General features: G+C 46.3%; 1 protein-coding gene across 2 annotated transcripts in view; it reads right to left on the reverse strand.

The window, feature by feature from the left end:
- NDNF (neuron derived neurotrophic factor) overlaps positions 1–25,602 on the reverse strand; it is a 40,331-nt gene that overhangs the window by 12,113 nt on the left and 2,616 nt on the right. For both annotated transcript variants that reach the window (XM_081134692.1, XM_081134693.1), the window contains exon 2: positions 3,175–3,363. In XM_081134692.1, coding sequence (XP_080990818.1) covers positions 3,175–3,362 — 188 coding nt within the window. In that variant the 5' untranslated portion in view covers position 3,363. The remainder of the gene's footprint in view (positions 1–3,174; positions 3,364–25,602) is intronic.

The following is a 25,602-nucleotide window of genomic DNA, read 5'->3' on the forward strand; positions in this document are numbered from 1 at the left end:
GCTCGGGCCCGCCTCAGCCCTCACGGAAGATATCACCCTCCTGCCCGAGGAGCCCTTCCCTCACCTCCGCTCTTCCTCAAAGCACTGTCACTACCTGGCGGAGCAAATACCCCTTCGCTCACTTTTGTGTTTTTCCATTTCTCACAATCGGAATAAAAGCTACGAGAGGGTAGGGCAGTCGATTCCTTGATGAAGATTTAGACACTAAAATAATTCTCAAGCACCTGTTGGATGAAATGATGACTGGGTTTAGATTTTAGCTTCGGGGGGACAGTCCTGCATCGTTCGCAGTGTCTGACACCTTCTGGGTGCGGGGCCTCGCCTGCCTCCCTCACTGCCTTCTGCCTTTTGTGATCCAGCCACACACGGCTTCCCTGGCTTCCCGGCGCCCCCCGGCTCAGAGCCACACCGAGGCTGCTTTCTCTGCCTGAAATGCACGCTCTGCCCTCACTGGTATTTCATGTCTCCAGGGATGCCTTTCCTGACCACTCATTCAGGGTCCGGTTCTCTTGCACACCCTCAGAGCATCCTTCACTTTTCACCTTGGGCACTACTGCGATCAGTGGCTATATATTTATATTATAACTAGATTAATGTCTTTCCCCACGAGGGCCCACTTAGGGTTCATTTCTCAGTCACAGTATTCCCAGCATTTAGCACAGATTTCTGCATGTGGTAGGTGCTTGATAAGCATTTCTTAATGAATGAATTACTAAGAGAATGACTGGAACCCAAGAATCTCAACAATAACCTTATAGTTGTAGCCGGAGCTTACTTGCACCTCGTGTCTGTTTCCATCTGCAGATATAAATATGATTGAAAAAAAAAAAGCCCGGCTGGGCGTGGCTCAGCGGTTGAGCGTTGACCTGGGATCCAGGAGATCGGGGTTCGATTCCCGGTCAGGGCACATGCCCGGGTTGTGGCCTCGATCAATGAATCTCTCATCGTTGATGTTTCTATCTCTCTCTCTCCCCCTTTCCTTTCCTCTCTCTGGAATCAATAAAAGATATCTTTAAAAAAAAAAAGAAAATACATGTGCCCCCTTCCCCACTATTCAACCAGAAATTAGGAGTTAGAGGCTGGAGATGGAGCTGGGAGATGATAGCAAAAACAACTATAATAGCAAAGATAACTTGTTTGTAAAACAATAAATTTAGGCAGCCACCCAGACAAAATAACCAGATGACTGAACTGCCTACTGTACCGAAATTTATGTACCACGAGCATCCCGGAAGACAGGTGCCAGAGGGCTTAATTTCAATTCCGGCTACTTTTGGAAAGTAGCATTTTGTTGCCTTGGCCAGATCGCAAGGAGGTGTTAACCACATAAACACAACCGAACCTATTAATATTACAAAGAAATAGCTATCGCAAAATAATTTATTTGGCATCATGTAGGTAACAAAGTATGCAAACGCTCCGTTTTTGTTTGTTTTTGGTTTTTATGTCGGTAGCAAACCTAACCACTCTGCAGCAGAAATCAGTGTGCAAGTTCACCTATTACCTTCTGTTCTCATTTCAAACAAGAAAGGTGTTTACTTCTCAAAATAAGCAACTGTGTCTCAGTAACTAGGTACAGGCCATAGGCGACCAATACTGAATAAAACGAGGCTCGCGTTGCACAGGTAATCACCGCACATACAAAACAGCAGGGAGTCCCTCCGAGCCGGCAGGTTCATGGGGAAGCACGTGCAGTTAGGGATGGAAGGCAATCTGAATAAACCTGAACAACTGGACAGACAGAATGAACAAAAATGAAAGAAACAGAAACCCAGGGAGGAGAGGAGCATGTGCTCACTGTTTCAGATGTGTTGAAAGAAATACACACTGTTTCAAAGAAAAAAATGCAATCTAATTTTTAAGACAACTCTTAGGACCAAACATTTAATGTTGAGAGACCGGAGGATCACGGGTAAGCTACTCACGTGACTCAGTGATAGGAGCAGCCATGTGAAAAGCTGTATGGAAAGAACACCTCAGAGCAGGACACAGGTGCATTTGGGAAATCAGAGTCATTTTTAAAGAAAAACTGCGATTCGCTCAAAAATTTCCAGACGAAATAATACGAGAAGCACGTGTCCAGCAAGAATTCCTCTGAGATTAATGCAGCTGAATGATTAGACTGCCTCTTACGCCCTTCCCTGCCGCCATAGACTGAGCCTGTGAGCAGAAGGACATCGGGTCCTTTCAATGTCACTGTCCTTGCATTTGGTGCCTTCACTCTTACGACTGTCATTGAGAGATTCGTGATTATTTTACACGTTACTGACAGTTTAATTCCTAATCTATCACATTCATTCTAACAGGTAACTTCATTCAGGCAGGGCTGCATGCCCAAACCACAGGTCACGTCCGTCAAGCTAGGAAAACTGACCCCCTGCTACCAGAAGGTGACATGTGGGCCATGGCGGGAGGGAACCACCTCCCATTATTACTGTCGATCAAAACTGAAGCGATGAGAGAAAGATGCCCCAACGACTTGGTCTTTGGAACGACTTGCTGCACCTCGGTCTTTGGAAAGTGTACCATCGATGGTGGGAGATAGTTTCACTCTTCGGAATGCTAGGAGGAGAAACTGCTTTTGAAGTATGGTTGAGAGGGGTTTGGGAAATGCAAGGTAACTAACTTTACATGGAATCGGCTTATAGGAAAGGCAAACACATCCATACTTAATTACAGAACAAACAGGTCACTTTTAAAGGTCAAAATAGTTAGAAGCACTGTGTGAGCAGAACTTACTGGTGTTGGCGTGAAGGTAAACGGACAGTTTTTATCACTGTTCCGTTTGATTCTATCGGAATCTGACCACATTGGTCACAGAAACACTACCCTTCTAAGGCTAAATGCAACCCTTTGAGGAAGCGTATGTATTCAATGAATTTCATTTTAATCCTTGAGAGTCTTTCTTAGCAATCTCCCTCTATCCTGAAGAAAGTAGTCATTCCAGAATGTAAGAAATGCGAAAATCGCCCTTTCCACCCAAAGATCACAGTGAGCAAGACCCAGAGCCTCCCGTGAGGATGAGCAGTGGCTCCGCCGTCTCTTCCTACTTAGAGAAAAGAGGCAAGGTCACCCAGGTCAACTGCAGAGCATCGAGGCCCAGTGTAAGGGGCGGCCTTTTTCCGGGGCACCCCGCTGAGCCTGTGGGTAAAGAAAGGGCTGTGGGGAGAGTACCTCTTAGGTGTGTCTCGGAAGAGGTAACTGCTGACCTCAGCTCCGTCCGGGATCACCGAGGAGTCGTGGAAGAAGGCCTTGTCGCGGACCTGCATCTGGAAGAGCTCCTCGTCGCGGGTGGGCAGCTTCTGGGCCCACGAGCTGAGCGGGAGCAGCAGCCACAGCAGCCACCACCGCAGGGGCGCCATCCTGGGGGACAGGAAGCATTCTGTCAGTCCTGCAGGCACCGGGGAAGCCGCACGTTTTCTATGGGGGTCACGCGATTGCAGTTTTGACAGGTCAGAGCTGCCTTACGTATTTTGGATCACGCACATGATGCTGAAAACTTTGTGTGTTTTTTTTCCTTCCCCAAAATTTTATCACAGAGTTGATAATGAATTCACTAGAATTTCAGAGTAAAAAGGTGTTGAAAGGAAAGGGGTCCTGGAGCACTGGCCTCCCTGGGTGTTCCGAGAGGAAACCCCACTTCATAGTCCAGGAGCCGGCGTGGTCACTGTAGGTGCCTGCACGCGAATGTCTCAGAGTTTGAACCTTAGTGAGTCCAAGAGACCCGCTGAGGGCCTGAAATGAACCACTGCACAATTATTTGCTTATTTTTTTATTGATTTTAGGGAGGGAGGGAGGAAGGAAGAAGGGGAGACAGAGAGAGAGAAAGAGAGGAAGGGGGGAAGGGGAGAGAGAGGCGTCAGTTGGTTGCCTCTGCATGCATCCCGACCAGGATTGAACCCGCAACCCGGGGATGTGCCCTGCTGGGGATGGAATCCACCACCCTCTTGGTGTATGGGACCCACCTCCAATCATCTGAGCCACATGGGCCAGGGCACTGCACAGTTGTTTCTACTCCTCAAAACCCGACCCAGCGTTATACATGTACAGCAGTGTTCTGATTCCCAAAATCAGATTTCCACGCACCAGAGAGTGCTGGAGAGTGTAAGGTTTAACTTGCTCAGAGATTAAGCACTTTGTCCGAAATCACAAGGCGAGCTCTTTGCTGATGTCTAAGTATTACAGAATACCAGGCTCTTCGATACAACCTTTAGAGAGAAGCCTTTGCTGTACTAGAAAGAGGGCTTGGATTCCCTCTCTCAGATCAAGTGAGACCACGGCACAGTAGTTGTGTAGCTTGGTCATTTCTTGTCGTTGAGTTATACTGTGGCATTCACCACTGGCTCTCATCAGAGGCCCTAGAAGTCATTATGGATCACTGTCTACTGCCCACTGCTGCAGGGATGCTGGCAAGGACGCCAACTTCTACATGACTCAGTGTCCCCACTGAGGCAAGTTCTTTCCAGGTCAAGTGTTTCACCTTATTTCTCTGACTTTGTGCATCAGGGAACTGGAGCATTAGGGAAATAGAGTGTTTTACATGTAAGAAATTTAAATAGTGAGAAAGTCAAATGCAAATATTTTCCATCATTTATAATGCAGTGAAGGCCAGTTTTGTTTCTAAAGAGTCATTACTGTAGCTGCGAGGGCACCTGGACTTAAGCCATCTTTTGACTTTAATTTTATCTTTCTTTGAAGGCTATTAAAAATAGACCCATACAACTAAAATAATTTTTGAAGGGAATAAACTCTTCTTTTTTATGAGGTGTGAGAAGCAGCTTTCATAGCGAGCTTGCTCAAGAAGTTCTTAACTTCTTCCCCAGCGGCTGTTTCTGCCAGGTGCCCTGCAGCTCTCCACAGAAACCTCTCCAGTTCCTGAGTTACCGCGCAGAGCGGGCCCAGTTCACGGTAACCTCGCGGAGTGGGTACTAGTCTTATACAAAACTATGCCCCCCTTTACATGGGCAGAGAAAAGGTATAAATCCAGGTGGATCTGACTGCACAGCCTAACTGTTTATCCGCTACAATTTCTTACCAAAGGCTCTGAATGCCACCTTCCTCCTCCACGGCACTGTAATGGAATGAAAACCTGACAACAGCTAAGAAACCTGACGTTTTAGTTTCAGCTCCTACCTGGATGTGGCATTTTAGGCAATGCACTTAACCACTCTAGACTTCATTTTTCTGAAGAATTTGGGTAGATGACCTCTGAACTCTGAAAATGAATGATGATTTGACAATACTAATCTCCTCCCCAACTAGTTAGCAGTTTAGGAATAAGACCAGGCCTCCGTAAATACCCTCCAATGATCTGTCCCTCAGCTACCCAGATGACTGTCAAGATGAAATCCAAGGGCAGGAGTGGCTCAGGTGAGTTTCTACCAGCAGATAAGGGCTGTATCGACAAAAGGTGGCCGGATGAATAAAAATTAAAACTCAGAGAACCTACTTGAAACAAACAGGAACCAAAGTGGATGGGACCCCTCCCCTCTGATGGCCCTCGATCTGGATAGAATTTGATACACTGCCTCTGTTAGGAAATTCTTATTATTTCAGCCCGGCCGGGCGTGGCTCAGCGGCTGAGCATCGACCTAGGATCCAGGAGATCGGGGTTCGATTCCCCGTCAGGGCACATGCCCAGGTTGCGGGCTGCAGCCAATCAATGACTCTCTCATCATTGATGTTTCTATCCTTCTCTCTACCTCTCCCTTCCTCTCTCTGAAATCAATAAAGATATATTTAAAAAAAAAAAAAAAAAACTTAAAAAAAAAATAAATTATTATTTCAGCATAAGAAATCATATTCCGAGCACTATGGAGGAACATCTCTGAAACTCTGCCTCCTGAGAGCAGAAGAGGCCAGACCATGAAATAAGCCCTTTTAGAAGTGGTGAGAATTTGGCTTCCAACACTCATTAGGAACTTGGAGGGCACATGCCACATGGCACCGCTTGAGTGTGACATATGCAGGCGTATTTGCCCTAGAACCACTCATGGCAAAGAAGCCTCATTAGGCCCTGTGTTGGTCCATGAAGCTGTCAAGCACTTAGCACAAGCACTTAGTACCCTGTACAGCAGAGCAGGACAAGCTGCCAGAGCCCCAGGACATCTGGGGTATGCAGGTCAGCCTGAGTTAGACAGCCAGCTAGTTCTGACTGGTGAGGAATTTCCCAGCATCCTCAGCTGCTGTGGGAAATACTTTCTCTTTATCATTATGAGATGGATTTTGAATAACATCAGTAAATTTTGTTGCGTACATGCTGCATGCCAGGCAATCTCCTAGGTGTTTTACACACGTGATCTCATGTGATGCTGGCAACAACCCTCTGGTGCAGGCACTGCTATTTGTCCCCTTTCCAAAATGGTCAAACTGTAGCATAGACAGATAAGACTCCAGAGTGAATAGAATGTGAGAACTATGACCTATTTATCATGAGTGACTTTAAAAATGTAAATATGATTATTATATATTCCCCTCATCAGCTACCCTGCAATTTAATATTTAGCAAGCTGAACAACTTCGGATGATAAGATTATGCAGAGGAAGTGCTGAGAAAGTTCCCTAGGGGTCTCTGTGCAGGTTTTGCATCTCCTGGGAGCAGAGGAACAGCTGTGTTTGTTTGAGATGATCTTTCCAGGGATGTCTGTGTAGTGAACAGCCTTGGGAGATAAAGCCTTCGGAGCAAACAGCGGGCATGATCACTACCCGTTATAAAAGGTGTGGGTTCCCTGGGCTCAGGGCTCCTCTCTTGTAATAAACCCCACTGCATGGGCTGGTGCTATCTGGCCCTCTTTGCGCCATCCTGTGAGAATTGGAGGTCAGGGAGCCAATGGGAGAAAATGATGATACTGTGGGCCCTGCTGTTGCTCTGATAAGGAAGTCCTTTATCTCTGACCCAGGAGTCCTGTGCCATCCAGCACTCAGAAAACGATGGCAGGCCAACTCATTAGCTTTCAAGTAGGATAAAAATCTCAAATCTCCTAGCTCTTGACACTAAGCACTGACTTACTAAGTTTTTTACTAGCTTATCAACTTTACTGGCTCAGTAGACATTTTAATTTAGATTACCACCAGTAGGGAATAAACTCAACTTTATCTTTTGCTTTCTTTATATAAAACATCAGCTTTCCCTGGCTAAAAGCCTATCAGTTCACACTTTTTGTTTCTGAAACAATTTTAACCATTTTAATTGTTCCATTAATTATGGGCAAAATAGATGTCTTCAAGAGAAAAGTATGATTCCTTTTTACTTTTCTTCTCTATTTTCTTTTTATTGTATCTAAAGGAGAAGATGCGTGTTAGCTGAACCTACTGTAGTAACCATTTTACAATATTGTAAGTCAAACCATCATGCTGTACACCTTGAACTGATACAGTGATGTACGTCAATTACTTTTCAATAAAACTCCAAGAAGAATTGGTATAATCCCAATACACAGGACTTCATACCCTGTAGGAGTATATTTTCCAAAATGTTACCAAATAACGTTCACTTATTGGTGAAAAAATGTAGTCAGGTATTAAGGGAAGTTAATCACTTATTCCATGTGATCAGTTTACGGGGAAATTTTTTTTTAAAATATATCTTTATTGATTTCAGAGAGAGGAAAGGAGAGGGAGAGAGAGAGAAACATCAATGATGAGAGAGTCATGGATCAGCTGCCTCCTGCACGTCCCCTGACTGGGGATCGAGCCAGCAACCTGGGCCTGTGCCCTGACCGGGAATCGAACTGCGACCTCCTGGATCCTCGATCGATGCTCAACTGCTGAGGCATGCTCAGCCAGGCCAAATTTTTTTTTAACAAAATGTATTTAAAAGCAGCATTGAATATAGCTAATCGAAAAACTACTATGCAGACATATTGTACCTATTTTTACAACTTATATTCAGTGATGCAATATCTATTTACTTGTATATTCTAAAGACGGTTTTAAGATTTTATACATTTTATTTCCAGGCCAATAAAATATTTTCTCTCAGACATTCAGCTTAAGGATGAGTCAGTGTAAATAAATAACTGAAAATACATTCCTAAGTGTAAGCCTTGGGTAAGCCAGTCCATAGAGCAGACTTTTATTCTGAGATTGCAAAAGTGCCCTCTAATGGCTTAATGTTTCCTCTCATTTCTTTTTGTGACTTCTAGGAGCCCAGAGCTTATTTAGGTCTGAAGTTTAAATTAAGTAACTCTTCTCAGGGCTTCCTTTTCAGCATTATTTCTTTTCTCCAGGCTCCTGGTGGACAATCTAGGAAATGCGTCTGCAGAGCAGGAAATCCTGCTATCTTTCTACAATCAAGGCTCCAGTCCCCACAGAAGTACAAAGTTGCTAGGATGATTCCAAATATTTTAATTTGCTGGGTGGATCAATGGAGTCACCGGCCCAGAAAGGGAAAATCTAGGCAGTGTTCTCTTGTACCGAGAAGACTGACAGTTTCAGCTGGGACATTCTGATGAGTCGAGTCCACAGGTGCTGACCTCACACTGACTTTGTTCCTGTGCTCGGAGGCTGTCACGGTGGACACATACCCTCAGATCCTGCTGAGACAGAAGTGAGAAGGGGGAAAGGACCATGGTGTGACACCTCAGTCTTTAATCTAGATGGTTAATAATCTAGAGTATTGGTGATGTGAGTCAGTTTTAGCCTTTAGAATGCCAATGCATCTTAGATTAAAGAGAAGCTGCTTGTGAAATATAATTGTCTGTGGGTTGACCATGTGGCCTGCAGGTACAGAAGGAGAGAGAGGTTGGGCACTGAAGAGTAAATAATTTTAAATGTAATTCGTTTATATGATACACACACACATTTAAGGTCAAACCATTTAGAAACGTTATATGAGTCCAATGAGTTGATGTTAGAAAAAAGGTAACTGAGCAGTGGGCCCCAAAGACCCTTTTACATGCATGTCCATTTTTCTATGTGTTGCCCCCTCTGGTGAGTGGGCAAACACCCAGCTCAAGAGGCGTGGAGAGGGTTTTGTTGGGAATGTTTGGGGACTGCGAGGACTGGCTGCTGCTCCCGCTCAACCCATCACCTTCTCCACTGTGCTCTCTGCCCACCACTCCACGGGGAAAAGTGGACACATATGGATTACAGGGACAAGCTGAAGACACTGTAAAGAGAGAGCAATGAAGACACCGGGAGCATTTTTATTGCTCCCCAAAGGGAGCTGATGGACAACTGAAAGCATACAAGTAACTCTCAGACTCTCCGCATTAACTTGAGCTTTTTATTCTATGCAGCCTGTAGTGTAGCTAAAATAAATAGTCAAACCGAGCTGGGGTATCCTTTCCCCACAAACCCAAGGAAATGTTAGAGAACTGGAAAATGGCAAGAAAAAAATTAAAGGAAGTTGGAACAATTTACCAGTGTATCAACCAACTCCCCAGGTGACCTCTAGCCTCAGAAAACACAAGATGCCTCAAAGCAAATAAAACCCGCCCCAGGGTGTCTGCAGCAGCCATATCACTGTCGCTGTGCAAAATTTATCTTTAATTGTATAAGGTCGGCTAGTCGATTTACCACGTAGGCTAATATCTGCTGGTTAGATTAGTGAAAATAAAAAACTATTATTTGAAATTATGTGAACAATGACAACAGGTAAATGGATCCAGTTAATTTGCTTCTTTAAAAATGTATTAAATGAATTTAACCACAAATCCTAACTGAGACTCTTCAGAGTAGGGAAAGATTTCCACCACTGAAAAGCTTGCCTTTAATACATATACAGACTGCTGTTTAGTTACATGATCTCATTAAAGTAAGGAATTTGTAAATCTGGCGAATACAAAGTTCTTTCGGGGGGTTTCATGTAACTGTCCAAGGCTCCCTGAGTAGGTGTCTCCCGAATTCAGGGCCTGATGACCTCTGCCAGCACTGTCCAGCCCTCAGAACAGCAGCCCACAGCTGTGCCTACCCGAGCATCACGTGACCAAAGCTAACCTCCGTCCCTCTCCAGTGGCCACCAAGGTCCTCAGGAGCCTTGCAGAAACACACGAACAGATATATAAAAATGTCACCGAGCCTTCATAGACACTGCATGTTCTATAACTTCCCACGGTCAGCGTCATCAGTATAAATATGCCACACAAATTATACAATTTTAAAAAACCATAGTGTCATCGAGATTCAGTTAAAACCTATCCAATGTCCCCAGTCATGTCTAGGCTACAAACATGAAACAAATTTACAATGACCAGAAAGAAGGATTCTGAACTGACTTGAGGCAAAGGCATCTGGGATAAATGAAATCTGATGTTTAATTACAGAGTGTGGAAAGTGCATGATTATAACTTAGGATCCTTGCAAGGAGTCGTCCGCCGCAGAGATTTCTGTTATTTTCTTTTCCTTTCTAAGTGCAAATATTTAGTCTTTTAGCCCTATTTTTAAACTCAGGGGCATTTGTTTTTGTTGAATCAGCCATACCACATCTGATGGTGACTGTGAAGCACGTGACCTCGTGTAAAGGAAGAAGGGTGGCTCTGGGGGCCCCCCGCCCCCGCCTGCCCGACTGCTCTGGAGCCCGGGCTCTGTCTGCGCCTTGCGCTAAAATGCCCGCTGGCACACGCCGTCCCTCGAGCCAGAGGCTCAGCCATAAAAAAGCCGAATTCCCAGAAGCTGTTTTGTTTCATCTTTTGCAAACAATGAAAATGTTAACTGAAATTAGTTGGTCATTCTTATAAATACAGAAATATCCTCTTTTCCATGTTTGCAAAGGGTGACTAAAGCAGGTGGCAGCAAAGGGCTCCGACAGATGTGCCCGAAGGAGGAGTTACCCGCCGTGCCCGCTGAGCTCCTGGTCCGCACTCACTGCACAGCGCGGCCGTCCAACTGCAGAGTGTGGCCATTCTTATAAATACAGAAATATCCTCTTTTCCATGTTTGCAAAGGGTGACTAAAGCAGCCCGCCAACGGGACCGAGCAGCGCACGCCAGCCTAGGAGGGGGGCAGGAATTATCACGCTCAACAAATACTGCGCCCCTGCAGTGTGGAACACGCCAAAAATACACTAAAAGTACAGACATATTTAATACGGACCCACGTTCTTTACAGTGCCACTGAGTGGACATCGTGCATAAGTGCCCTGCAGTGTAAGACAGCCCGTATGGACAGGAAAGGGTGGCTCGGATAAGGAGCGCTCAAGGGGGTTGGAGTGAAGACTCGCCAACAGCTGGTGAAGACAGAGCGGGACTCGGAGAGAAAATGGGAGAAGGGAGAACCAGGTTTGGGGAAGGCAGATGGAGGTGGAGAGGTCAGGGAGCGGAGGCGGAGACAGAACTGCATCAGTAAGAGTTAAACAAATGTTAACTGAGCACCTTCTACGTGCTAGCCCCTGAACATTGTGCCAGTAAAACAAGACTTCCTCTCTTCTTGACGTATTTATGATCATAAGGTGCTATCATAAGAAAGCACCACGGACTGCTATTCACTGCTGTGCAGAGAAGGGAAACGGGGCTGTCTGGAAGGGTGTGGCGACGGCCACTGTAGGTGAAACAGTTCAAGGCTCCTTGGAGCGAATGACATTGACTCTGAGATACAAACAAGAGGAAGCCAGTGAAACAGATGTCAGGGGAAGAGCATTCTTGGAGAGAAACAGCCCATGCAAAGGCCCTGAGGCAGCATCAGGCATGGGGCACACCGAAAGGAAAGGATGTCAGTGGGGAGCAGAGTCAGTCAAGGGCAGAGCAGAGGGTAAAGGGCAGATCACAGGGAGCAATGCAAACCCTCTTTGGGCGTCTGGATTCCATTCTGAGTGTGACGGAAAGTCCTCTCAGCAGGGCAGGCCAAGGACTGACGGTCAGTGTTTCCTACAAATAACTGTCGATTGTGTAGAAAATAGATTTTAGGAAAGGGACAATATTAAAAGGAAAAACAATGTCATCTTTGTAGAAGGGAAAAGAGTAGATGAAGGGTACTGCAGCTGTCCTCACAGGCAGGTGACGCTTCAACTTCATGGGGGACAGGGGAGGAATGGAGAGCTGGGGTGTGTTCTGCACAGTCTCCAGAACGTGCAGGTGAGCTGGAGGCAGGAAGTGAGGGAAGGCGGCATCAGAGATCACACCTCGGTTATAGGAACAGGCACAGTAAACGCACAAAGCGTAAGTAACGAAGAGACGGGGGAAAGCCGAGAGAAATGGAATTAGGCAGACTTCGCAGGTGCATCATGAAATTCATGAATTGCTGGCCGTCCCAGATGCAGTCTCTAGAGTGAATTCTTACTCACGTAAGGTGTTAGAGGAGAGGAACAAGGGAGTCACTCCCTTCATGCTGTGAAACAGAGGAGCACATGCCACCGTGGGACGCAGAAAGGCATGTGGGTTGAAAAACAAAAATATTGATTTCAATTGTCACGGTGGATGAGACGTACCAGGGAAAGGCGCTAAGTGTGCACACAGACATGCATACACATGCGCACACATGCACACACGTGTGCAAGCACACCAGGAGTTGCTGCTTTGAACTTACACTTCAACTGAAGGGATGTGTAATATTTGAGGCCAACTAATTTGTTGAAAGCAGCTGGAAGGAGACATCCAAAGCCATATTTTAGCTCTAGTAAGGGCCTGTTGATGGGAAGTGACAAGGTAAAGGCTGGTTGATGGGAAGTGACCAGGTAAGGGCTTGTTGATGGAAGCCAGAGAAACAGGTATAGAAGTTATAAAGAAAATCTTAGAAGAAAACATTACAATTTGGCACAGGTGACCAGACAGGCTAAATGAAACTTACGGAGGCCCCGTGCACCCATCTGCCCAGTGCCATATTACTGAAGCTCCCGGGCACTGCTCTGGACACAGCAGGAAGAGAGGAACCTGGGGGAGTGGCCACTGTGACGATGAGGTGGACCCACGGGCGTGGCCAGACACAGCGGTGAGCTCAGCAACGGCTGGAAAATCAGGCTGAGAAAGCCAAGAGGTGACCCGCAGGGTTGTCAGGACAGAACCCAAGCTCTGAGGCTGCATACTCCAGAAGAGACAAGCAGCAATCTTCAGACACTGTGACAATCGCATTGTGTTCACTAAATGCTGATGGACCAACAGACCACGCTGAGTAACCACTGCACCGTCTACACTGAACCCTGCAGCTGTGCTAGAGACAGCCAGGCTAAAACTGAGGCGAAACCAAACTCCCGAGCAGGAACGCAGGACTCCAAAACCATCAGTATCCTCGTGTCCATCAGCAACGACCAGACTCCCATCGCCTTCCCACCGGCCTCAGGGTTACCTACGACCTTCGCAAAGGAACTTCAAAAGGCTTTTAGAATTCTCCTCACTTAACCAACAAAAACCAGGTGCTAAAATCATTCAAACTCAAAGACGGGCCTGTTCTTACGACAACCTGGTTTAAAGGGCTCTGATGACTCCGGCAGCTCCATCTGCTGCTCACATGGGCTGCACCGACCATTAAGTTCTGGTGAAAGAAATCTTGTGTCAGGAGCTTCCGGTGGTTAAGGGAGACGCGGTCCTCACCCACAGGCAGGGGCAACAGAGGCCTGTTCTCAAAGAGCGGGCACCATGGAGCCGCAGGGATCCTTGGCTGGGCATTCACCCCACAGGCGCTGCCGGGCTCTGGGAACACTGTGGTAAACCATGGTCCCATGCACGGGCCATGCACATGTCGGTGCAGAAGAGAGGGGGAGCTGGGGGGACCCTGCCCCTGAGGAATCCAGGGAGCAGCCGAGGGAGAGGATGAGGCCGGGGGAGGCAGAAGGGAGCCACAGGGTGGGGGCACAGGGAGGGGCCCTCCGGGCTCAGTGGTCAGGAGGGACATTTCAGCAGGGCTGTGCGTGGAGAGGAGCGAGCCCTGGACACCCACAGAGTGCTGGGACTGGCGGGGACTCCTCACAGATGAGGAAACCGAGGGAGGCCGAGGGGAAGGATGGATTTGGTCTGCTGGGCTTCACACCTAGAATCTACCTGCCTGCTCGCTCACTGCAAACCTCAGCCCGCAAGGGGGACACAGTGGCACCCCACAGACTGAAGACAGGCCCCAAGTCACAGAAGGCCTGACCGGTGTGGACCAAGTAGCCAGGGTTCAGCCAGCGCCTGGGTGGGCAGGGACACCGGATGCCCTCTGGCCCCTGATCAGAGGAAGACAGATCAGAGGCCCGGGTGACAGGGAGGCAGGGGGCCCAGGAAGAGACTTACCTGACCGCGCCCTTCCCGTGGAAAGGAGCAGGTTAGCGAGCAGGAGGTGTTCTCAGGGAGGAAGGGTGCTGCCTGACGCTGGAGCGAGGTACCCACCCCCAGAGGAGCGCGGGCACGTCAGGGCAATGCTGGGGCGGGGGGGGCTGTGGCCGCGCGTGCACTCGGATGGCTTGCTGTCTGAGGGCTGTCCGCTCATGGTCAGAGTGAACTTGGTGTATGAAGCGCCCACTGCAAGCTGCCAGGGGCCCCAGAGGCAGACAAGGCAGAGCCCGTCCTCCGGGGGAACCAGGCACTTTGATGTTCGTGGTACTTTCTTATTTCACTTGAATTGCAGCTATTTTTATATTTGTTCTTGCCCCTGAGAAAGCTCTCTGTGAGGCTTACATAACACCGGTTCACAAACAAGCGTCCCGAAGACACAGATTACCTGTACTTATCTTTACATCCCCATGTAGGCTTGCTAAGTCCTTGCATACAGTTGGCAATACATAAATACTTACTTTAGGTTGCTTTCAAGAAGCTTAGGAAAGAGTAAGGTCATTGGAAATCTCTCCCATCAGAAAAATCCCTAAAATTTCCGGAGGATTCAAGGAAGCCGGGATGGTTGTCTGCTCTTAGCTGCAGACCCCCGCCCTCCGCCTGCCTCGCACCGAACACTCAGGGTGTCACCTGGCCCCGCACCGGCCGGGCTCAGGACGGGGATCCGAATCGGCCCGTCGTCTGTCAGAGCGCCATCCTCCACGCAGTGTGGGCAGACCACGGCCCTGAGCCCCTTTCCGTTTGTCGACGGAGGAGCGCCACCAGTCCTGGCACGGCTGTGAGGGTTGCCTGCGACGCTGGGGGATCCGCGCACACCTGTACCGCCTCAATGTTATCCGCTCCTTCAATCCCATGTCCCAACCACCAAATCCCGTCCATCGACCCGCCGCGCCACCTCTCCAGCGGGTCCCCTCTTCCCAAGCCGCACGCCCATGCGATATGTCACTCACTGCTCACACCCACTCCCGCATCTCTCCCCCACCCTTCTGCACAGGACTGACATCGTTGCCCTACAGGCAAAAATCTGTTCCAATCTTCTCCAAAAAAAGAAAAAAAGTCAGATGGCTTCCCATGAACTAGAGGAAGAAGTTCATGGCACACGAGGTCCCACACCCTCCACCACGACTCACTCCAGCGGTTCACATCTGACAGCTCCCCTCTCTGCTCCGAGTTCCCAGCAGGGCCCCCGGGCCTCGGCCAGGCTCCCTCCTTGGCCCGGCCGCCTCTGCCACCTCTCTGGATGCAAACTCCTCTCCTTCGCGACTCAAGCAGCTCCAACCACGCGGAGACTCGGTTGTGCACCTTCCTACGCTCATACTTTCTTTTTTTTTAAATGTGTTTATTGATTTCAGAGAGAGGAAGGGAGAGGGAGAGAGAGCGAAACATCAATGATGAGAGAGTCACTGATCGGCTGCCTCCTGCACGCCCCCTACTGGGGATTGAGCCCACAACCCGGGCATGTGCCCTGACCGGGAATTGAACCCTGATCGCCTGGATCCTAGGTCGACGCTCAACCGCTGAGCCACCCCAGCTGTGCTGTGCTCATACTTCTGTTGAAGACCATGCAAACTGTCCATATTCTTGAGATCCTGGAGTGGAAGGAGTGGAAAGGAAACCCTCTTCACCTGCAACAGTTACAATGCAGGTCACACAGCCCAACACCAGGCAGGTGCCCCTGACACATTTTGTGGGTGTGCAATGAATAAGTGAAAAATTTGGCTCTTGTTGCCGGTTTATGAGTTTGTTTCACAAGAGAGAGATAACATGAGCTAAATGGGAAATAAGTTGCAGATGCCTGATAATCCAGAAGTGTTCAACTTTTATAGTAAGCTACGGTGTGAAGCCTAACGGCTGGGAAGCGTGTCTTCAGAGGGGGGCAGCGTGCCATCTATTGGCGTGGCTGCCGTGGGTGGACCCCAGGGTGTGCTGGGCGGCCCAGGGCTGGTATAAGGATGAACCTTTTTCTGTCCTTAGCTGAAAATGTCCTGGTAAGAACAGCGTAGGGCCTCCTTCCTCTGAAGACACGTGAAGTCCGGTTTGCCTGGGATACGTTCTGGTCTGAGAACGGGAATGGGAGAGGGGGTGCTTCTCCAACCCCAATGTGCACACACAGGGCCGGCTTCCCGCTGAGACGCAGATTCCGACTCAGCCGGTCTGGGGGGCCCCCGCCTCCCCCTCCCGGCAGCCTCCCAGGGCTGGATGCTGCTGGCCCACGGGCTGCACTCGGACTAGCTGTGTCTCCAGTCCTGCGACCAGCCATCTGGTGACAGCAGCACTGTTTTCATCTCTAGGGCTTCCATGGCTCGAACTTTCTGGTTTCTAATTTTCATTCATTACCAAGGTTTAATCTTTTCAACACCTGCGTAGGGAGGAGCATGAGTGAAACCGACTGTCCACACCCTTTCTCTCTTTCCTTTGAGAACTATTATTATATCCACATGGTTCCACAGCTTTCTCTTTTTCTCTACCTTCTCGACATAAAAAAAAAAAAAGACATGAAGACTTATTCCCTTTGGGAAATATGTCTCTGATTATCTTAAAGCTGGTAATAGTAGAGTGGACCATCAAGAGACTGGGACAAGACTCAAAGTGACACCAAAGTTTCTCATTTGTTTATATACGTAAGGGAAGTTTGCAAATACAATGCTGGTAAGTAAGGTGCTCTCCAGAAACCGTTTATTATCACTATAGAATAACAACTACCATGGATCAAAGAAGCGGAGTTTGATTCCGTGGGTGGACCCAATGCCATATTGTCCCAAATATCTGCTGGTTCCAAAGCTTCCCGCCCCCCCCCCCGACGCTTACTTTATATGACAGCCCTCAGAGTATCTGAGGTGGCCCCCAGTGCCAAACACAGGAAAAATCAAAACAGTGATTTAAAAATAACCCCAATCAAGACATACAAAGACGGATGAGTGAGAGATACCAGGGGCCTTAAGTAGTTAAAATGGTTAAAGCCTAAATGATTCTTATTTCCAGGAAGAAGACAAAGGGGAAAGCGCTCGAGTATGTGGTTGTTCTTGTAAAAGGAAGTTAAAGTAACAGTTTCTGAGTATGTTGGTCCCTCTTATAAAATCCACGGCCAAAACCAAGCTTCAGGCTGAGAGGAGCCATGTCCTTGGAGAGATGAGACAATGTCCTCTGAGGACCCTGGGCGCTGACACTCTGGTAGCTCGGAGAAGCCAGTGGGAGGGGGGTTAACACGTCACCTCCCTTTCCTTTCCTGTTCCGGCCTCTCTCCGATCTCACGACTCAGGTGAGCTCTTCCCAAGTCTTGGTTCCTGTCAATTCAGAACTGGATTTTCTCACCAACACTTGAATCTAGTTTCTGGCCTATTCTTTACTCTTTTCTATCCTTTACTGTCATGTGATTTTCGTGTATGTGTGTGTGTATGTATGTATGTGTGTGCGTGTATGGACGTATGTTTGTATGCATTCATTCACCCATTCATTCATTCATTCATTCAAGTTTGGGGACAGTTAAAAGGCTGCCAAAGTGAAACAGAAGACGATCACTGGACCTGGCCTGGGAAGGCTGAGTTCAAGTTCTCTCTAGACTGGCACTGGCTTTATACTTAGTACAAGTCTCTTAATCTCTGTGAGTCTGAGTTTTCTCATCTACGAAACGGAGACAGTTATCCCCAGGACTGTTGTAAGATTAAAATAGTGGATGTGAATGCTCTTGTAAAATTTGAATTAAAAAAGGTCCTATTTATTTACAAATAGTATGAATCAGCTTCTCGAAGTAGTGGCAAAATTTTGTTCAACAGCAGAAGGCACAGGTTCTGACTTGCTCTCAGAAGTAAGAGGAGTTTCAGCACCAAAATCTGAAGCTGAAACTCCTTCTCTGACTTCTCTTACCTTTACTTACCCACTCTGCCAGGCGAAACGTTAGGTCCCTACTCAATTAGAGACTGGCTAGAAACACAAGGGAAAGGCCACAATGTTGGGTTTTTAAAAATAATTGCCTAAACAGTAGAAAACTCTCACTATCCTTTGTGTTCGCCACGGTGTGCCACCTCTGAGGACATCGGTATTGTTTAATAAACAAAACAGGATGAAAGCTGGTCCAGAGGTGAGTGTGCTCAGGCTCCATAGGCCTCAGATCCAGCGGCGGATTTGACGCACGTGTTGAGATTAGAGAGCCGGGGATTAGGCTCAGTTCCTGGGACATTCTGCATGATTATGTCTGGATTAAAAGACGATTAAAGAACAGGACACTCAAAGTGCAGACGACACAGACAGACCCCACAGTCACGTTTAATGAAGAGTCCCTAGAAAAGGGGGGTGAAATAAAACGAGCAGAGAAACCCATGACAAATAGATGGCAAACCACAAAACACCGACCCACGTGGGAATTCAGGCTCACAGTTATTGCCTCCTTTCCCCCAAAAAAGCAAGATATACAGCTAGGAGTGGGTTTTTTTGGTTCTTTTTAAGTAAGAAAAGCATTAAGGAAAAGCTGCAGCTGGAGCAGCAGTGAGCAGCGGTCATTGCGGAGACAGGGCCTGCCAAGGGGGAGGTTTCCAAACGGCCTCTTTGTTGCCGTTGCCTTGCAAGTGTGAATAAACTTGAAATGTGGAGATCTTTTCATAACGGAATGGATTTGGTGGCTGGAGTGTTAACATCAGTGTGTGTACATAGGCACTTTCACTATATAAACTTACTTTTTCCTAATTATGTTTTAAAGGGCCTTAAACTTTCAGAATATTTGGAATAAAACATCCTCTGTATCTATAATCTCTCTCATTATTCCACTGAAATGTACAATGTGATCCAATATGGGGGTGAATAAAATAGCATTTATTTTAAAAACCTCAGAACTGACCTAACTTCAAACCTTACCACCCCAACATGCCACTTATCAGTGGAATGACGGAATAACTGTAGAGCTGAATTACTATGAATTACTACTAGTTTGCAGCTCACCGACTTTTTTACTTTGGTGCCTACCAAGCATAATTGGAATATGTTTCAAAACCATAATGGGTTCTGTCTCTAACAAACTTGTAACTCATTTTTCCAAGAAAATATGATTTATTACTTTCTCTTCTGGCGACTTCTCTCCAAAGTGTGTTCATGGCTTATCTATCACACACACACACACACACACACTCACTCACTCACTCACTCACTCACTCAACAAATGGTGTGTCTTAGGGCATCTGAACACCCAGGTTTGAACGGCGGGTCCACTGGACTAATTAAGAGGAGGGCTAAAGAAAGGAGAAGAGATTTGCCTCCAAGAGTTGATTCCCTGGCTACCTGGAAACTTAATAAAGCAAAGTGACAAACTAGTTTACCTTTAGTGATGGGGTAGAATTTGCGTGCATGGTGGCTGGGGTGGAGCTCACATCAGGACTTGGAGATACTCAGAAACTGATACCCATGTCACTTTCACCAGGTCCCCTGTTTAAAACGTCTTCAACCTTCTCGCAGGGCAGGCGGGGGCATTACGTAGCCCTTTGTGCTATTCTGAACCAGAATATTTTCACTCTCAGAGACAAGTTGTTCAGGCAGGACCTCAAATACTGAAGTCCCTAATAAGTTCACTATTAGCAAAACAAACAAACAACACTTGGCACATGAGCAGCCTACGATTAAGGTCTTGGGGAATTAGACTAAATTAATGATATTTTTGAATCATTAAATTATAAAAAATCTAAGCGAATTGTGTCCTTGCAAATTAATTTGACAATCTCAATTTAAAATATTTAGACATTCCCATACATTTTACTTCTGAAATCAAAGCGTTATCAACTTTATTCTGCAGGTTTCTGAGTTCAGGTGAGTCTCTTATTCCGGGACTGGCATTTCTGGGGAGGGAGGGGCGCAATATCTTCCTCATTGGCTTCCCGGGGAGATTAAGGAAGATGACGGGTGTGGAAAAGCCTTGTAAACAACGCAGGGCTACACACAGTTATAACATTATTAATAAACAGAACCACTTTCATTCACAGTGTGAAATCCAAAGCACAGACACATCTCCAACGTAAGTGAATAACTGAGAACTCTCCGAAAATCAGTAAAGTTCCAAATAAAAATTTCAAATGTAATACAATATATATTTTTTGAGGGCATAAGAAGGTTGGGTAGCATTTTTTCTAATTCTTAGAATACCGAAATTTTCAGAACATAATGGAATGTGGCATCTATGTATTGGTAAATGAAGAATTATGAAATTCTTATATAAATGACTAAGAACACTCCTGAAGACAATGGTGACTGATTTATCTGGGGGCCCTTCTAGCTTCCTGTCCACCTCCTTTCAAGACCTCTGACTCTAACGTGTTGTTTCCAAATCCCTTAGAATTGTTTTATGTGTGCGTGTGTGTGTGTGTGTGTGTGTGTATTCCCCCAAAATGCATACACACTTTAACAACTGATAGCTTAACTGTGAAAATGAAATGTATTTTAATAAACAAGGCTTTTATAGTTGTTCAAAGTGTGTGTATACATTTTTTGGGATATCCTATATATGTGTGATATATATAAAATAACTTAAAGCACTCTCTAATAGAACAAGTATCATAGTTTATTACAGAGGACGAAACTGTATATTTCAAATCTTCTTCTGGTTAATCTGTGGGCAGGGATGGCTCCTTATCAGAGTATTATTTTACTCTACAGGAGCCGCCACCTTTACCATTTTTTATTGTTCTTGATCATCTGGGCAAGAATGCCTTTGTCAATAGATATATAAAATAATATTAACCAAGCCTTTTCCTTCTCGATACATAAAGTAAATATAAGTAGACCTCCGGATGCTTGCTCCCTTCATCTTAATGAGACGTCTGCGCACCATCACGGAGCAAGAGGCCAGTCGGGTTCAGAGGCCTCTGCTCTGCCAGGCTGGCACGCTCGGAAGCTGGTGCCTAGCTGTTCAGCATGACGTTAGAGGCAACAGGAGACCTCCACCCCAACTGCTTAAAAAGACTACCTGTATCTTTCGCTTTCCTTAAAAGACAAGTATTCATTGGGCCTAACTTTGCAAAGTTACTCTCAACTGTCCTTTCCGACTCCTCAACATCAAGACTCGATGTCTTAAATTCACATCAAGGTAGGATGAAGGTGAGGTACATAATTTGTGGGACTCATGCAAGAAGACCTCTTGTTCAAAAATCAAGAATTTCAAGACGGCAACAACAGAGCATCCGCTAGGTCAGGGCTTTCTACGTGCCACCCCGGGTATAATTTATACTCAAGTCTAGAAACAGAATCAGTGATCTGAGGAAGGGAACAAAAAGCAGGTAGATACTAGAGGCAGGCTGTCCAAAGGAGGAGAGGCCTGAAGACATCCGGCAGCCCTCTCTCGAACTCTGCCGTAAGCTCGCCTCACCCAGCCTGGCTTATCCAGCGATTAACACCTTTATGACATCAGCTGACATTCATCCAGGGGTATTTCCATATCTCTAGGGGGCACTGTAGAACAAAAACGAACTTTGAAAATGAAAAGTCACCTTTTTGCAGGCGGTGGTTCAGTACCAGGAGAAACCTTGGTGACAGGGTGGGGAAGAAGCGGCTTCCCCAGACCCCTCAACCCATCGCTCATGTGCCCCGCCTATGAGTTCAACCCCCCAGTGCGTCAATCCCGCCATTGGATCGTTGGAGTGTTACGTGTTATCTCCCACTGGAGAGGCAGTTTTATTCTCCTATGCAGGGGGATGCATCTTTCCAGCCACTGAAGCAAGGCTGAGGGATCCCCCAGCACGGGCTGTCCGGGACTCAGGAGGCCAGGAGGGAAACGAGCGCTGTTTTCTCGGTTCGCCAGGTGTTGCTGCTGGCGCTGCTGTGTCTGGTCTCTGTCACCACTGTTGACAACAAATCTCTTCAATGACAGCATCCATTACTTCAGAATCCTCCCCAATGTGACGCTTTTAATAACATCAGTGAACTTCAGTGACTTATGTAATTTAATAGGAAATTACAGCATTTATTGAGCGCTATCAGCATATGAATATTATTTAGATTGAAATCTAGTGTATCCTTATGAGTAAAGTGTATTTATTTTTTTGTCTTTAAATGTATTTTAAACAATATAACGAAAATGGGTTAAGTACATTTATGTTTGTGTGTGTTTGTCTTAAAAAAGGACTGATAATTTAATCAGAAACACATTTTAATACGGGAATAAAATGCATGTTGTTACACTTGGCAGTGCCTATGGGCTGAGTACATGTGACCTGGAGAAGGGGCGCGAGCGCGAGCGGCTGCGGGTGGCTCTGGTTTACTCTTCGCCGCATGTGCTGTGAACTGTAACCATCTACACCCCGGGAGGCCACTGATTCCTGCGGCATCTAAGTTGCAGAAACGAATCCTAAAGAAATCGAGCCCTTGCACGCGAACCTTTTCCCTTTTAGACGTAATATTTTCAAGTAAATCCCACAGCGCTGCCCCACTCTGCTTGTCAGCTATCCAGATACGTACGCGGTTACCTATCGCGACGCTTGCTCAGTTTCTGTTACAACTTGGGAGAGAGTCATGGTGGTTGAAGAACAAGACACCACCCGTGGTCAGTCTTTCTGAGCTTAGTTTTCCCACTCGTTTGAAAAATTTCAGCCTCACATTCTATCTTGATCTGTGTATACTGGGACATTGCCTCGGAGAACGAGATGTAGTTATGATGAATTTTAGTTGTGATAAAACCCCTTTTTGAATATAGTGCCTATTTTTGGCTCTGTCTCTAGGCTGTGGAGTAGGTGGTCTCGGAGCACACAGCTGGCAGGAGCGGGTGTTGGCCTTGATTTCATGTTAGGGAGAAAAAACAGCAACAGACAGAAACTCATCCAGTCCCCCTCCTTCACTCAGTCACCACCACGTGTGACACTGGCTGAAGTCACTCCCCCTAGAAGGCAGGCATGTTGCTAGCTCACTTTCTGTTATTTGGCGATTATATTTAACATCACACCGCAGAGGCAGGGGCTAAGAGTTCCACTCAAATAACTTCATTTCCAATCATGCGGAATCATGTTTTTACTGAGTTCCTTCCAAACTTTATATAACCCCATTATTTCTAAAAAATGTTTTTCTTTTCTCATAACTATATAAAAGGCAGCTAATTCTTTCAAAAGAATAATTAAAGGAGACATTTGATAAGCTAACGGTATACATTATGCCATTTTTCTTTTCTAAAGAAAAGAGCCAGAGTTTTCACAAGTGAAACTAAAAATAAATACTTCAGAGAAATATATGAAGCATTGAATATGTGTCACATTCAAATCTGCTGCAGGAAGAAATTAACAAATGAAAACCAAAAACTATTCACCAACTTACTAAAATAAATCCGTTTCCAAAGGATCGGAAATCACTGAGGGAACGATGACAGGGAGGCTGGAAAGTTTCTGCACCGACGACCTCAAGATCTGCGGATTTCAGAGTGAAGTTTAAATCAAGTCGAGCTCAGTGAGCTCTTTAAAAAACTGACATTGTAACTGGACCCAATATCCAGTTGTTCTGTGGTGGAATCTGTTTCTTCATCTCAAAGGCGAAAATCTGCAGAAAATACTGCAAGTTCTCCTTCATTCCATACAGGCCTAAAACCTTACGCTTAATTTTTAAAGTGCGGTAAGAGCAATACCTCTTTTATTTGGGGTGAGTTAATGTCATATATTTCATGTCTTCAAAATTTTTCAAAATGCTGCAATGCATGGATTTGTTGGTAAAACACCAGCAGGGCGGGGGAAGGTGCGGGCCTTGCGTCTTGGGGTCAGGAAGCGTGTTTAGGAAGGAAGCTGTGAAGAATACACCTGCTCCGGGCACCGGCTTGGGGACCGGCGGGCTGCAGAACAGCACAGGCCAGGCGTCCGCTCGGAGGTGGTGAGAGACGCTCGAATCTGTTCCCACATCCACGCAAACGCAGAGGCACACTCTGATGGTGTGGTTTTCCCCAGAAACACAACTGAACGTATGTCAACACACCACTCCATGAAGCAATAAAACACCGGCCGTTCTGTTTCTCCATTCATATGATGTGACTCTTTCATAACAACAACGATAACAGCAGCAGCAAAAATTAGCCAGCGGAGGCGGGACTGCAGGCATCCTGGGGGTCCTTTTGCGTTCGTAATAAAGTGGGAAAACAGCAGAATTTAGCCTAACTTCAGGCTACAGATGAGAGTGCTTCTAAATGGAGTAAATATTGGAGGACTTTGCTTTTGAAACTGGTTTTCAAAGCAAAAATCTGGATTTACTGTTCAATTATAACTTACTTAGCTGTTGCTTCTACTCAGTGATTGTGAGCCAACAGGAAAGAATAAATCATGTCCTTCAGAATCATCGTTCCAAAATAAATATTTAGAGGTTCTAGATATTGTTTCAAGGTCAAGTGAATAATCTGAATGGTTTGTATAGGCTATGCTTGCTTTGACCCAATACAGATGATGATGGGATAGGGTTCCTGGTGACTGGCTGGTGGCAATGGACACCGGCAAGGTTCACCCATTACCAGGTGGCTACTGTGGGTGCACGGCTCCCCAAAGCAAGGCCTGACAAGAAGACAGGGAGCAAAAAAAAGTGCGAGAGCACTTCTTAGCCATTGCAATCAACCACCTCACCGCTGGGAAAACTACGGAAGAAAGTTTAAAATAATATTTATCAGCACAAATAATGTGCAGCTCACACTACCCCTATGCCATCTGTTTATTCGGGCACAATCATTCCATTTCCAATACCGACTCATCCATCAACCAAAATGAAAAAGTCAGTCCTGTCTTAATTACCATGACAACAAAAACACAATCGGTTTTGGAATGAAAATTCTGACCTCTGGATAAAGACTGAATGAAACCACTACAGAAATGAACACAGGAAGATAAGAGACAGATATCTTTTATTTCCACTTTTCCCCTTTTCATTTCAAATAATTTGTTAGCTTTACAACACATATTTCCCCCCCATATCCACAGAGTCCGGTCAGTAAATCCAAGTGAGGAAACCAAAATCTGAATGGCCAGCTCCACGACGGCAGCTGAAAAGGTCACTGGTGAAGTCTCGGGAAGGCTGGCCGCGGCGGCTGCAGGAACGCAGCGTGCGCTGGGCCCCACGGCCGAGGCTCTACCTTTGCTCTCTTTACTGTCTCCCGTCCGCGCTTTACTACAGGGTGTTCACAGGACCCCGGACAAATAAACTGGCAGTGGGGGCTGCCCTTGTGCTCAGAAGAATATTTTTCAATTATATATGTTGTTACATCTTAGATAAAAGCTGTATCTGCAAGTCATTAAGAGATGTTTTATGCTCATGGTTTCATTTCTGCTGAAATAAAGGCATAATTTAAACCACACATAATTCATAGCAATTTAGGCCCATTACAGAGTTCTAGCTTCTTTTTTATGATAGTTACTAATTAAAACAGAGTGTCCCCACCACGCTGAGCCTGCGAAGTCAGCACACAAGTTTAATGCAGAAAACGTCCTGACAAAAA

Source organism: Miniopterus schreibersii (genome assembly GCF_964146895.1).
Source record: "Miniopterus schreibersii genome assembly, chromosome: 4".
Taxonomy (NCBI): Eukaryota; Metazoa; Chordata; class Mammalia; order Chiroptera; family Miniopteridae; genus Miniopterus; species Miniopterus schreibersii.